This window comes from Thrips palmi, unplaced genomic scaffold (genome assembly GCF_012932325.1).
Source record: "Thrips palmi isolate BJ-2018 unplaced genomic scaffold, TpBJ-2018v1 HiC_scaffold_8, whole genome shotgun sequence".
Lineage (NCBI taxonomy): Eukaryota > Metazoa > Arthropoda > Insecta > Thysanoptera > Thripidae > Thrips > Thrips palmi.
Window position 1 is genome coordinate 7,446,051 of NW_023144635.1, and position 12,819 is coordinate 7,458,869.

General features: G+C 41.8%; 1 protein-coding gene across 10 annotated transcripts in view; it reads left to right on the forward strand.

Annotated features, from left to right (window-relative positions):
* Window positions 1–12,819, forward strand: part of LOC117653215 (titin) — an 84,901-nt gene that overhangs the window by 43,780 nt on the left and 28,302 nt on the right. For 7 of the 10 annotated variants that reach the window (XM_034398723.1, XM_034398729.1, XM_034398726.1 and 4 more), the window contains 3 exons: window positions 141–194; window positions 3,697–10,986; window positions 11,147–11,242. In XM_034398723.1, the coding sequence (XP_034254614.1) occupies window positions 141–194; window positions 3,697–10,986; window positions 11,147–11,242 (7,440 nt within the window). The remainder of the gene's footprint in view (window positions 1–140; window positions 195–3,696; window positions 10,987–11,146; window positions 11,243–12,819) is intronic. The other 3 variants (XM_034398727.1, XM_034398728.1, XM_034398731.1) reach the window with 3 other exon arrangements.

A 12,819-nucleotide genomic window follows, 5' to 3' on the forward strand; every position in this document is an offset into this window, starting at 1 on the left:
TGTTAATGCTTGATGTGAAAATGGTGTGGATTTTATGTTAAAGAGAAAGTAACATTTTCGGACTGAACGTCGATTAATTTATGAAGGACCCTTTTTTCTGTCAAAGCGGTGTAATGATTATTTGATTTTTGTCTTCCCAGATCAAAAAGAAATTGTCAAGAAGCGGACATCGCGTCGCGAGGACGAGATAGAAGGTATGTGTCAGTACATATCTGAGTAACTTTTCCTCTCAAACCCCTTTTGGACGCTTCTGGGAATATTACTTTCTTTTGCTGAATTCTTTGTTGCAACGCTCGAATAAGAGTTAATTTCATTAATGCTTACTTGAGTTGCCTTTACTTACGTGCTTAAAGCTTTTCCCGACAAAAATCATTGTTTCAAATTATTTAGCATTCTTGTATATATTTTACAAGCGTAAAGCCGTATTTTTGTAGGACGACTTGAACTCTCTTTTGCTGTTTTAAACAACGAAGAAAGTGATTTTAAAATCATTCTTGTAGAACGTATTTGAATAATCAAATTGTGAAAATGGCGAAATAAAACCATGGAGAACACTTTGAAATTGAGGTGTATTTCAGAACGCATCATCAAATGCAAAATGTGAGCTGAAGCTGTCGTGACTGCAAGGAAATGCACCTTAGTGAACGGTTAGAATAAATTTGACAAAGCAAGTAAATTGTAAATACAGTAGAGTTTTGAAGGGCAGCAAAAAAGTCAGTTTTTAGGATGTTGCATGCCAAGAATATTTTACTTCCGTTTCTTAAGAAATTAATTTTTACAATTTCTTAATAGAACATTTCTCTGTTTTCCACCGCTAAAATTCTGGTTGAGCCTATGTGAATAATAATTTTATCGCAACAAGGAACAGCATAACCTTAATTTTACGGTCAGTACTTCAGTCTCTTTTGCTCCATTGACCACTTTCCAGTTGTGGCTCAGTAGAAAGTAACATGAATACACGCTTCTGGGACGTGGATCTGTTAGGGGAATCCAATTTGTACACCTTTCGATTAAATTTATGTATAATAACAAAGAATTTCGTTAAACTTCTCTTATATTAGCTAAACGTTTCTATTTGTGAGTGCGGGTTTTAAAATGAAATGTCTACTTTCAGCTCTCTTTTACTTAGTATACAAGCAGCTACCCGCTTGCAAAAATTTCAAGAGCTTAGCCGTAGAGTTGGCATTGTCCTTCATGTTGCCAAAATCTTCACTTATCAGCGATCCTTATGACGGTCATTGCCACCATTCGTGTGCAAAACCTCCTCCGCTTTTGGAATCTATCTTTAAAAAACGTGCAATTTACTAACAGTACCGATTTTCGCTGCTTTCGTATTGCGAGTCACCCCATTGTGCGTTGTTTTAATTTAAGTTTTAAGAAATCTTGGTTGCTTAGTAAAGCTTTTCTAGATACGGGTGTTTGCTGCATTGCCGCTGTTTTGTGTTTTTAACCTTTGCTTCTTGGCGCTACAATGAAGCAAATTTAAATCTGACTTTGCTGTGGTGAGTATCATCTATTAATTTGAAAACCAAATTGTAGCGACAGTGATTTTATATTTCTGTTTATATTGATTGATTGTCACGAAGTTAACTTCCACTACTGGACATGTCCCATAACTTTCACCATTAATAAATTTTTAGTTTCCTTACCTGCTATTGAACATCAGATAAATCATTAAATTAACACTCATTGATCTGTCGTCTAAAACTAGTTTCTACTTACAACAAAACTCATTTTAACAAACTCAGATATGTAGTAGAAAAACGCCCAATTCCACCTTTCTGATACTTTTGCTTTCTCAACTGAAACTTCGGACTCGAAGGTTTCATTATCAGTTTGCGTTTCCTCTATTCATGCTTCTTCAGTGTAATAATGTTATTCACTTTCAATGGAAATTTCATATTACAAGTTTTAGTAACTACTTTCTGACGGATGTAGGATGCCACTTAACGCTAAATCATCACATTCAACCTCATATTTTCTATTCAATAACAATTTAATAATGGCTGCGCACTTTCAACAAACGTAAATGGACTGTGCTGTTCAAGTGACCTTGTTAATTAAAACGTTACATCTTGATTCTTTTTAACAATACAAATGTTTGTAGTATTCCAAAAACACCCGCCGCTTTGTTAATACCAGTAAACAATCTTTCATATACTCCGTAACGCACTTTTATGAAACATGCTTTGAAGAGACATAACCCGTAGATGCATTGAAAGAACTCTTGGATGGAGTTGTGACTGCACGCGCTTACATGAACGTTTTATCGGGGGGTAGCAACACGGCACCTTGGAGCACTCCATGCGGTAGCGAGGCTCCCCCCCCCCCCCCCCCCCCCCCCCCCAGGCGGTGCCAGCCTGTCGTAAGCAAGAAAAACCACTATTATTGTACGTTTTTTGGTGGCAAGTCAGTCTCGTTTGTAGTCAGTTCCCTCGTCACTTTGGTTTTTTCTCTCGATCAAGCACAAAAAATATTTTCTTTGTGCAAAAATCGCAGATTAATTTTGCTCATGCAAGCTGCTGCAACTGGCCGCAGCACCGCGCCGCGTTGACGTTTTGCTATAGCAAAACTGCTCTGCGATTTTGGCACCAAGAAAATATCTGTTGTGCTATAAAGAAAGAAACAAACTTTACGAGGGAACTGACTAAAAACGAGACTGACTTGCCCCCAAAAAAACAAGCGAAAACTGTATTTTAAGAGAAGTCAGCTCGGCTCAAAACAGGTCGGCACCAGCTGGGGCGTTGGTATGGGGGCCGGGCCTCGCTACCGCACGGAGCGCTCAAAAGTGCCGTATTGCTACTTCTGGTTTTATGTACCATAAGAGTATAATAAGGTCGTTACATTTATAACTTATATCGGAGCTTCATCACTTTTATTCATTTCCCATGGCTGTAACTTGTAGTTGACGATGCAAAAACAACTAACTCACTCATTTCATATTACTACTTGGTGGTGTCTTGCACTTGCTTTTTATCAGTTATAAATAAGAACATTTTCTTTATTACTTTCAACTATTCAACAGACAATTCGTGTGCCCATCTCTGTTTGCTTATAAGATGAACAAAATCTCGTTTAATCCAAAGTTGGTCTTTTAAATCTTTTCTGAAAGTACGTTTTTTTGTAATGAAGTCAATCTATTTCTAAGACTTAAAAAACGTTTAACCTGACGGTGGCCACGTTCTTGACATGCCTTTATACGCCGTGTGTGACCCCTTTTGCATCATGAGTTGACGTTGCTGAGATCCAAAGAACTTAGTACAACAATTCAAAGCTGTTTTGTTATTACAACAATATATGAATTGCGAAAACGTTAAGGTTGGCTTTTATCTCAACGGCTCCAAATTTTTGCAAGATAAACGTTTTGAAAAAGAAAATTGATAGTTTTCTTAACGCGTTTAGCCAAAAAGTTTTTTTGCAATGCAGTTTAGGGATTGATTAATCGACAATAGGCTAACGCTCAAATAATCTCTAAAACTGCCTTTAAACTTGATGCCGCACTCAAGTTTTGGTCAACTCGCTCGCAGGTCTCAGAGAGTATCTTTTTGAATCATATGATGTAAGGGGGGTTCTATATTGCGTCAAGGGATGTAATGGGCGATGCTACCTGCCCGATTCAACAGATGATGGGTACATGCATTATTTCTTCAGCGTTGTGTACTTGCACTGACATTACATTCGCATTACATTCCACAGAAACCCTTGAAGAGACCGAAGTAAAGAAACGCAGCGAACTCGTCACACAAGGACACACGTCACCGGTTAGAGACGAGGGTCCTACAATATCAGAGATCCAAGAAGATGTCCCTGATGAATCCGGTGAAACAGACACGGCAATTGTGACTCTAGCAGATGATATAAAGTCACCTGCCACGTTTGAAATGCCTGATAGTGGCGTCGTTACCAAAACTCAAAAAGAAGTAAAGGCCTCAAGAATGAAAAAGAGCGTATCAAAATCTACTCGCAGAGCTACTGAGGAACAAGAAGAAGAGGTACAAATAGAAGTTGAAGTAGTAGGAGGGGGCAAGAAAGTAATCAAGAAAACTCTCCGTGCTCAGCTGCCGGATGAAACAGATGAATACATTGAAGAAGATTTTATCGGCGATATGAAAGGTGTCGAAAAAGCCGAAATAATAGGACTGCCTGTTTTTTCTCCATCCAGTGTCATTCAAACAACACCGAGTGAGATGCCTACTCAATTGTTGACTGGCAAGGACGTACCGAAGGACAACGCTAAAGTCACTATACTAACTCACACATCGTTGAAAGAAGAAGAAATCCAACCACATGAACAAGAGATAAACAAGGTTAGTTCTTCAACAAAATCGGCCTCCGCAGTTTCAACACAGGATTTAATTGAACCAGTTTCAGTTATACAACCCCACGTCGAAACAATCTCAGTTGAATTTGGTGGTTTGTTCAAGCCCCAGTCGTTTGAAGCAAACCAATCTCTTGTACAAAATGAAGGGATTGTAGTGAGTGAAACCCGTGTAGACCAATCTGCTATCGATACAGAAAAAATTCTTATGCAACGGTTACAGGCAAATGTTTCAATTATTACAAAAGAAGCAACCTGCATAACAGAAACAGAAATTTCTGACAAGGAAAATAAATTTGTCTCGGACAAAGAACCCTTAAGGCTACACGCTGAAAAGTCGATTGACGCACATGAAACCTATTCGGTACTGGAGGTGGAAGAAGGTTTACGAGAAGAAAACTTAGACATTTCTTCGAAGCCTCAGGGCGTTAAACCAAAACTTAACATATCACCTAAAGAGTCAGTCCAAGTGAGCGAAGTATTTTCAGAAACAAAACCCAGCAAGTATGTTCCCGAATTGATCGTTGCGACGGAAACGGCCACTGAGTCGGTTCTCACAAGACTATCACTGACAACAAGTGAAATGCAAGCACCTGAGGCTGAAGGCCAGTTTGTTCCTGGCCGGATCCCTCCATCGCAACAAGCTCTTCAAGGAATAAGACCGGTAGAAGCGGCGATAACGTCTTCGCAATCAGTTCAAGAAAAAGAAGGTGACCTGTCAGCATTACGACAACCAGAAGAATCCCAGGCATCGGAGGATTTTACTACTCAAGAAGGTGTTGTTATCAGCTTAACGCAGGCACAAGACAGTGAGAAGCCGTTTGACACAGAGAGTCCAGAAACAAAGATAGGCGAAGTAGGCGTTCTGCAGCAACTGTCCATCATGTCTACGCTGACAACATCAATAGAAAAAGAAGGTTTGTTATCTCCCCAAGATTCTCCCAGTGCTCGGACTGCTGTCACGTCAATTAATTGTTTAGAAGCGTCAGGAACTACAAGTCCAGTTAAGCTTGAATTTGAGAGTGAATTCATTCCAAAGAAAACTCCTAGTGGAGCCATAGCTGACAGGACGATACGAGAAGAAGAATCTGTTGGAGTAACTGAGATTCAAACAAGTGACGCTCCGTCTGATTTCACAGGCGAGCTCAGGTACAAGACAGACGAAGCTGTCCGTTGCATCGAATTTTCTGAAGCCACTGAGGTGACTGAAACTCTTTTGCAAGATAAAGAAGCTCCTATGAAAATAAAAGACGAACCATCTCCGTGTACAGTTGGTACCGGATATAGAACTCAGTTTAGTGTTTCGGTCCTTGAGACACAAAGCGGTGAAAAAGAGGAAATGTTAAATGTGTATGAACTACCAGACTCTCATAAGGGTAAGTTAGCGCCAACGCATCCCGCTGTTGCCCTCCAAATTGAAGAAGTGTGTCCTGATGGTAACTTAAGTGACATAAAGAAAGACCTTCCAACGGTTGAAAAGGCAATGACCGATCAAGAAACCTTAGTTGAGACTGTTGTTCAAGAAGCCGTGGTTGCAGAGGGTCTCGCCATTCATAAAACTGGGGCTCCAGTTGATTCAAAGCTGGCCGATATAGTTGTATTAGAATATGAGGCAGCTTCAAGAAATGAAGTGTATCTCCAAGATAAAGAAGAAGTGTACAAAAGTGCATCTGCTCCCAAAGAGTATTTTGCTCAAACTGAAATAAGTGGACAAAGTTTACCCATAACTTCTGAAGTTTTAGCCCAGGATTCTGCAGATTATCTTGAAAGAAAACCATTAAAAGCGGAGAAGGCCAAAACAGACCAGCCTACGGTGGAAGGTTTAATTATAGTTCAGTCAGAACTTATAGAAAAAGAAGGGGACTTGTCCCAAAATATTTTGCCGGAGTCCAAAACTGCTAACATCCAAATGGCTGACCAAGTTACGGGTATTTCAGTTGTAGACGTGGTTCCACATGAAATGGAAGCTGACCTTCAGTTGCATGCAGCACCAAAACCCATTAACGCTGAGCCTTCTTATCCTTCTAGAGAAGTTGCGGTTCAGAGTGTGGTATTTCCTGGGCATTGCTCTGAAGAAATGCCTGAGGAAATGCGAATTACAGGAAAAGCAAAACCAATGAGTCAACCATTTAGTGAACTTGTGATTACAGAAACAGCCGTAGGGGAAGCATCAAACGAACTTCCTAAGGACATTCAACCAAGTTCCCACTCTGCACAAATTCTTCTCAGTACGAACGAAAGCATAACATTAACTGAGGTTGTATTAGACTCAAAGGAGTCAGACCTGGCCGCCGATATAACGCCCATGCATCGAACGGCGTCCTTTGATTTGTCCGCCCATGAAGTGGCTCAAAAAGAGGAGACCATTCTTGACCAGAAACTAGGAGAGTGGCAAAGGTTGTCTCCAGTAAAAGAAACTGCGTCTCCTGGGCAAGATGGTCTGCAGATTGCAGTTCTCACTCAAACATCGACGGGTGAAAAGGAGGGAGAGTATTCAGCAGCAGCTGTGCCATTTAAACATACAGCTGAGGTACTTTATGAAGACGCTGCTCAAGTTGTGTCTATAAAAGAAACGTGTCCCGAAGATCGGGAAGACGTTCTGAAGCCAGCAGAAACTCCAAAGGCTTATGTTGCTACTCCAGACGTATTTTCGCGAGCTGTTGCTGAAACAAATGAAGTTATTCCTAATATCCACGCGGGGGTAGTCAAGAGTGAAGTCCCCGCGTTTGTGCAAGCTAAGCAGGAGCAACTTTCTTTACAAACAGTAACAGTATATGAGACAGAAACAAATGAAACAGAAGGCGCCTACCATGTAGAAAGCAAGCCAGAAACAAAGGTCGCGTCATCGGCATACGAAGAGGAACGGGGAATTTCAGTTACTGAAATAACTACTCAAGAAAAGGAAAGCCCGTTTTCTACACTTGAAACACCATTGCTACGAGCATCTGTGCCTGAAATGCATGGCCACGAAATTGCACAAAGTTCAGAAGTTGTTCCTGTTGCTTCTGTGGAAAATTTACTAGTTTCTTCTCCAGTTTCTGTTCATGCAAACGTAGACCAATTAGTCCTTCGAAGTGTTGAGGCAATGGAGACTGCTGTAGCAGAAAAGGAAAGCCGTCTTGTTGACAGTACTCTTCCTGACGCAAAATTAGCTGACGTTTCGTATTCTGAAGATTCATCTGTGGTTGTAACGGAGACATTTTCTCATGACAGGGAAACTGATTTGGATCAAATTGCGGCTCCTGATCAAAAGTTTGCCCAAACAAATGTAAGCGGCCGCGAAGTAGCGACGAATTTGCAGGTTGTTGCGGAAACAAGTGTTTCTGAGATTCCAATAGCAGAAAATCGGTTTGAGCACGCTTTTCCAGATCAGATTCCACATCAATCGATAGTGCAATCCGTGACAGCAGCTGAAGAGCAGGAGGCGCATTTTGAAAGTCACCGATCTTTCGACACAAAAACGGCTTCGGCAGTTTTCCAAGAGCAAACAAGCGTCAGCGTAATAGAAATTATTGTTGACAACAAAGAATGCACTCTTTTACCAGGAGAATCACCCATGGGAAAGCAAGCTGATTTGAATGTGGTTACGCAAGAAATTGCTGTTAAAAGTGAGATAGATAGTCACTTATGTTTGGGAAACGTCAAAGACGATGTTCCTCAACAAGCTCAGGCTTTTTCACAGCATCTTCCGTTTGAAAGTATACAGCAAACAGAGCCCGTTATTCAGGAAACAGAAGTTGACTCCGACTTTAAAAATTTGCAACCTAAAAAATTAGCGTCGATTCTCCTAGATGAAATGGCCAGTATTCAGGTCGCGTCAGTTGATGTCGGTGAAAAAGAATCGGCATTTGAATTATCACTTCAACCAAAAGAGCAGGTAGCTGTCCCAGATATATCTGGCAAGGAAGCAGCGTCTCAGTACCTTATTACTGCGGAATCATCTGCGGGTCCTTTTAAGACGGACAAGCCATCCACGAGTACAGCAACTTCTGAACAAGTTCCTTTGGAACACTTGTCCACCACCATAACATCAACATCTGAAAAGGAATCGAACTTTGTCGATACCATAATAGATCACCGTCACGCTGAAATGGATTTTGAAGCAGGCAAAACTGTTGAAGTTTCAGAAGTCACACTTGCTGAAAAGGAAACCAAGTATGTCTCTCCAGAAATTCCGAAAAGCAGAAATGCACAATCGGTACTGACCGAGACTAAAGAAGTGGCTGAAAATATGCAAATTTTGCCTGAATTGGGTCTTGCAGAATTTTCTTGTGAAGGATTGAAAAAGGATCATGCATCTTCTGGACAGGATACACTACAGGGTGTTCTCATTTCTCAAGAGCAAGTACATGAGAATGAAGTTGAATTTTCTGGCAAATTTAGTCCTGTGGTAAAACATGCTGCAGTATTCGTTGAGGAGGGAAAGGCAGTGAATGTAGTGTCCCTTGTAGAAACTATCGATAAAGAGTTATCCTTAAATTCATTAGAAACTCCTGCAGAAAAGAAAGCGGCTCTTGACGTGTCTGTCCATGAAATCGCACAAACTTCTCAGGTCATGACTGGCATGTGTTTAGGAGACCTAACGCCCGAAGATGTTCCAAAAGGAATAGCAACGTTGGACCAGCTGGCGCTCCAGAGTATTCAAACGATAGAAACAGTACTGACTGAAAAGGAGTCTGAATTTACGGACTTTTTAAGAACAGTTGTTTCTGCGGCAGAACCCATACTTGAAGAACAAAGAGGATTGCAAATTTCTGAAGTTACAGTTGATGACAAAGAGTCAACCTATGAATTACCTGAAGTACCGTTGCATAGAAAGGCACACCCAGACGTGTCCGCGAAAGAAGCTGCTGAAATAACAACGGTACTGACCCAACAAAGCGTTGACAATTTAACACCATCAATTCCAAGTTTAGCCAGTGCCAAGCCTTCGCAATCTACTTTCGAAGGTCTTCAGAGAACGGAGCCTGTTATTGCGGAACAAGAACTGACATTTGAAAAGAATGTCGTTAGGCCTGAGACAAGTGCAAGCATTACCTTAGAAGAATGCGGGGGCTTAACGGTGTCAGTTGTGGACAGCCATGAAAAGGAGGGTGCTATGCCTGAGTCACAAATGCCAAGTACCAAACGAGCAGTTGCAGATATAGGCTTAAAAGAAGTAGCGGAGTCTTTTGAAGTACGACCTGGTTACGCACCAGGAGAAATTGAAACAAAACCAACAAAAAAAGGGACGGCCACTGTTCAACAGAGTTTGTTGGAATCAATTTTGCAGCAAGAAACATTTGTGCAGGAAACAGAAAACACACTAGACAAAGATAGTTCGCCTGCTGCGAAAAATGCCATTATTCATCTAGACGAGCAACCTGCCGTTAGAGTGAGTCAAGTTTATAGTGAAGATAAAATTGAATCTTTTGAATCCCCCAATGTGCCAAAAGGACAAAAGGCCATATCAGACGTTGTCAGTCAGGAAGGTATTGTGACAACTGTTGTGGATAGTCAGATGCATTCTGTGCAAAAAGACGAACCTTTTGTCTTGCAATATGAAAAGGCTCATCATGGTCAAGAACCAAAGGAAGCAATAACAATCACTGAGGGAATAATCCAAGAAAAAGAAGGGAAAATGCAAGAAAAAATAACGCCATCCGCAAAAACGGCTGATTTGCAAATAGATGGACAAACATCAGCTACAATCTCTGAAACAGTCGTGCAAGAGAAAGAGGAAGACAGAAAAGCAGAAGCGCGACCAATCAGAGCAGTTGCTCACATGGATATCTTGGGTCAAGAGATTGCTGACAAACTTGAAGTTTTGACAGAATACGCCATTGACAACTTGGAAACTCATAAACGCTCTGAAGCAACTGCCGTTAACGCACAGTCAACTGTAGAAGCCGTACTTCAATCACAAGCTTTACTTCACGAAAAAGAAACGGATTTGCCAGAAGAATTTGAGATGACCTCCAAAAACGCAAACGTGATTATCCAGGACACCCAGTCAGCAGCTATTGCATCCCAAGTCATTCCAGACGACAAAGAAGGTATGTGTATTTCAGACGAAACACCACAATTGCAAAAGGCAAAAATAGACTTGTTAAGTCGAGAAACTGCAGAAAACACGCTTGTTTTCTCTATACAAACCGCATCAAATATGCCTCAAAGTTTTGCTCCTTCTCAAAAACATGCATTACATCAACAGTCGACTTTTGAGTCAGTAACACAAATTGAAACCCCAATCCACGAGTGCGAAGAGATCCTAAAACAAAAACAAAAGCCAGACGAGATGAAAGCAAGTTTCCAATTCGAGACAGGAAAAAGCATAACAGTTACAGAGGTCGTGACCGAAGACAAAGAAGGATTTGTAGCAGGTACTGAACCAAAACAGGAAATAGCTCGCCCAGATGTGTGTGAACAAGAGACAGCACAACAATCCATGACAATTCCTGAAATGAACATCACGCCGCTGTCAACAAATTATCCAGAACTTTCGAGGGCAAAAACAACATTACCTGTAGCTGCTCATGGAATAATTGTAACAGAACACAGCAATGCTGGTGAAGTTGAGAATTATCTGCCATCTCTAGTTAAACCTTCATCCAAAAACATCCAAATTACCCTTGAGGAGCACGAGTCCAATATAATCGTCACTGAGGTGCAAGATGAGCGCCGCGAAGGTATGTATAAGAACCAAAAATTAAAGCGAACTATAGCCAGACACACAAAGCAATGATCAGTAAACAACAAATATGCAATCGTAAAGCACTTTCATTGTCAAATAAGGATATAATTAAGTTGACTCTGGCAAAATAACACATACTTTTCTCTAAATTACAGAACTGCTAGAAGACACCCAACCAACAAAACAACACCATGCAACAGAAAAAGATATATCAACAGAACTTGAAACACCGGACAACATAAAAGCCACTGGTAAGTAAAAAGCTTGAAAACGCAGCATAACCAAACAAGTCATAAAAATGGAAAATTAAGAATCAAAGAGACATAACATGAAATAACACCTAACAAGTATAGCCGTCAAAATTATTAAATACAAGCATTTGTTTTGAAAAAACACAAAACTAACACGACTGAACGCCTAAAATCAATAAGTATTTGACATGTTTCAGAAATACACCACATCCAACATCACAAGGCCGGGAAACTGCACGAAACAGAAACAACCGAAGAGACAGTAACCATGAAAACCAAAAAAGTACAGCAACCAAAAACATTGAAAACAGTAGAAATAACAGATCTACCACAAACAACGATCCAAAAAATTCCAAAAACGGTAACACAAGATGACAACGATGAAACACAGGTCTCCGAGCACGTCACCGAGGTACTGGAGGCTGGAAAGAAAAAGACAATCAAGAAGAAGATTGTAAAGAAGATCAAGGGTGACGAGGAGAAGGTTACGGAGACGACCACCGTGGAGGAAGACGGCAAGGACGCCCAGGTTGATGTCAAGGAAACGGTGCGAAAGATACCCAAGAAAAAGCTGCGCAAACCAGAAATACAAGAGATCACTGACGAAGAAGCGCAGCCACTGGCTCTCGAGGGACCGGAGGAGGTCACTGCCACCATGGACGTTCCGGAAGAAACCAAGGTCTCCGAGCACGTCACCGAGGTACTGGAGGCTGGAAAGAAAAAGACAATCAAGAAGAAAATTGTAAAGAAGATCAGGGGTGACGAGGAGAAGGTTACGGAGACGACCACCGTGGAGGAAGACGGCAAGGACGCCCAGGTTGATGTCAAGGAAACGGTGCGAAAGATACCCAAGAAAAAGCTGCGCAAACCAGAAATACAAGAGATCACTGACGAAGAAGCGCAGCCACTGGCTCTCGAGGGACCGGAGGAGGTCACTGCCACCATGGACGTTCAGGAAGAAACCAAGGTCTCCGAGCACGTCACCGAGGTACTGGAGGCTGGAAAGAAAAAGACAATCAATAAGAAGATTGTAAAGAAGATCAAGGGTGACGAGGAGAAGGTTACGGAGACGACCACCGTGGAGGAAGACGGCAAGGACGCCCAGGTTGATGTCAAGGAAACGGTGCGAAAGATACCCAAGAAAAAGCTGCGCAAACCAGAAATACAAGAGATCACTGACGAAGAAGCGCAGCCACTGGCTCTCGAGGGACCGGAGGAGGTCACTGCCACCATGGACGTTCCGGAAGAAACCAAGGTCTCCGAGCACGTCACCGAGGTACTGGAGGCTGGAAAGAAAAAGACAATCAAGAAGAAGATTGTAAAGAAGATCAAGGGTGACGAGGAGAAGGTTACGGAGACGACCACCGTGGAGGAAGACGGCAAGGACGCCCAGGTTGATGTCAAGGAAACGGTGCGAAAGATACCCAAGAAAAAGCTGCGCAAACCAGAAATACAAGAGATCACTGACGAAGAAGCGCAGCCACTGGCTCTCGAGGGACCGGAGGAGGTCACTGCCACCATGGACGTTCAGGAAGAAACCAAGGTCTCCGAGCACGTCACCGAGGTACTGGAGGCTG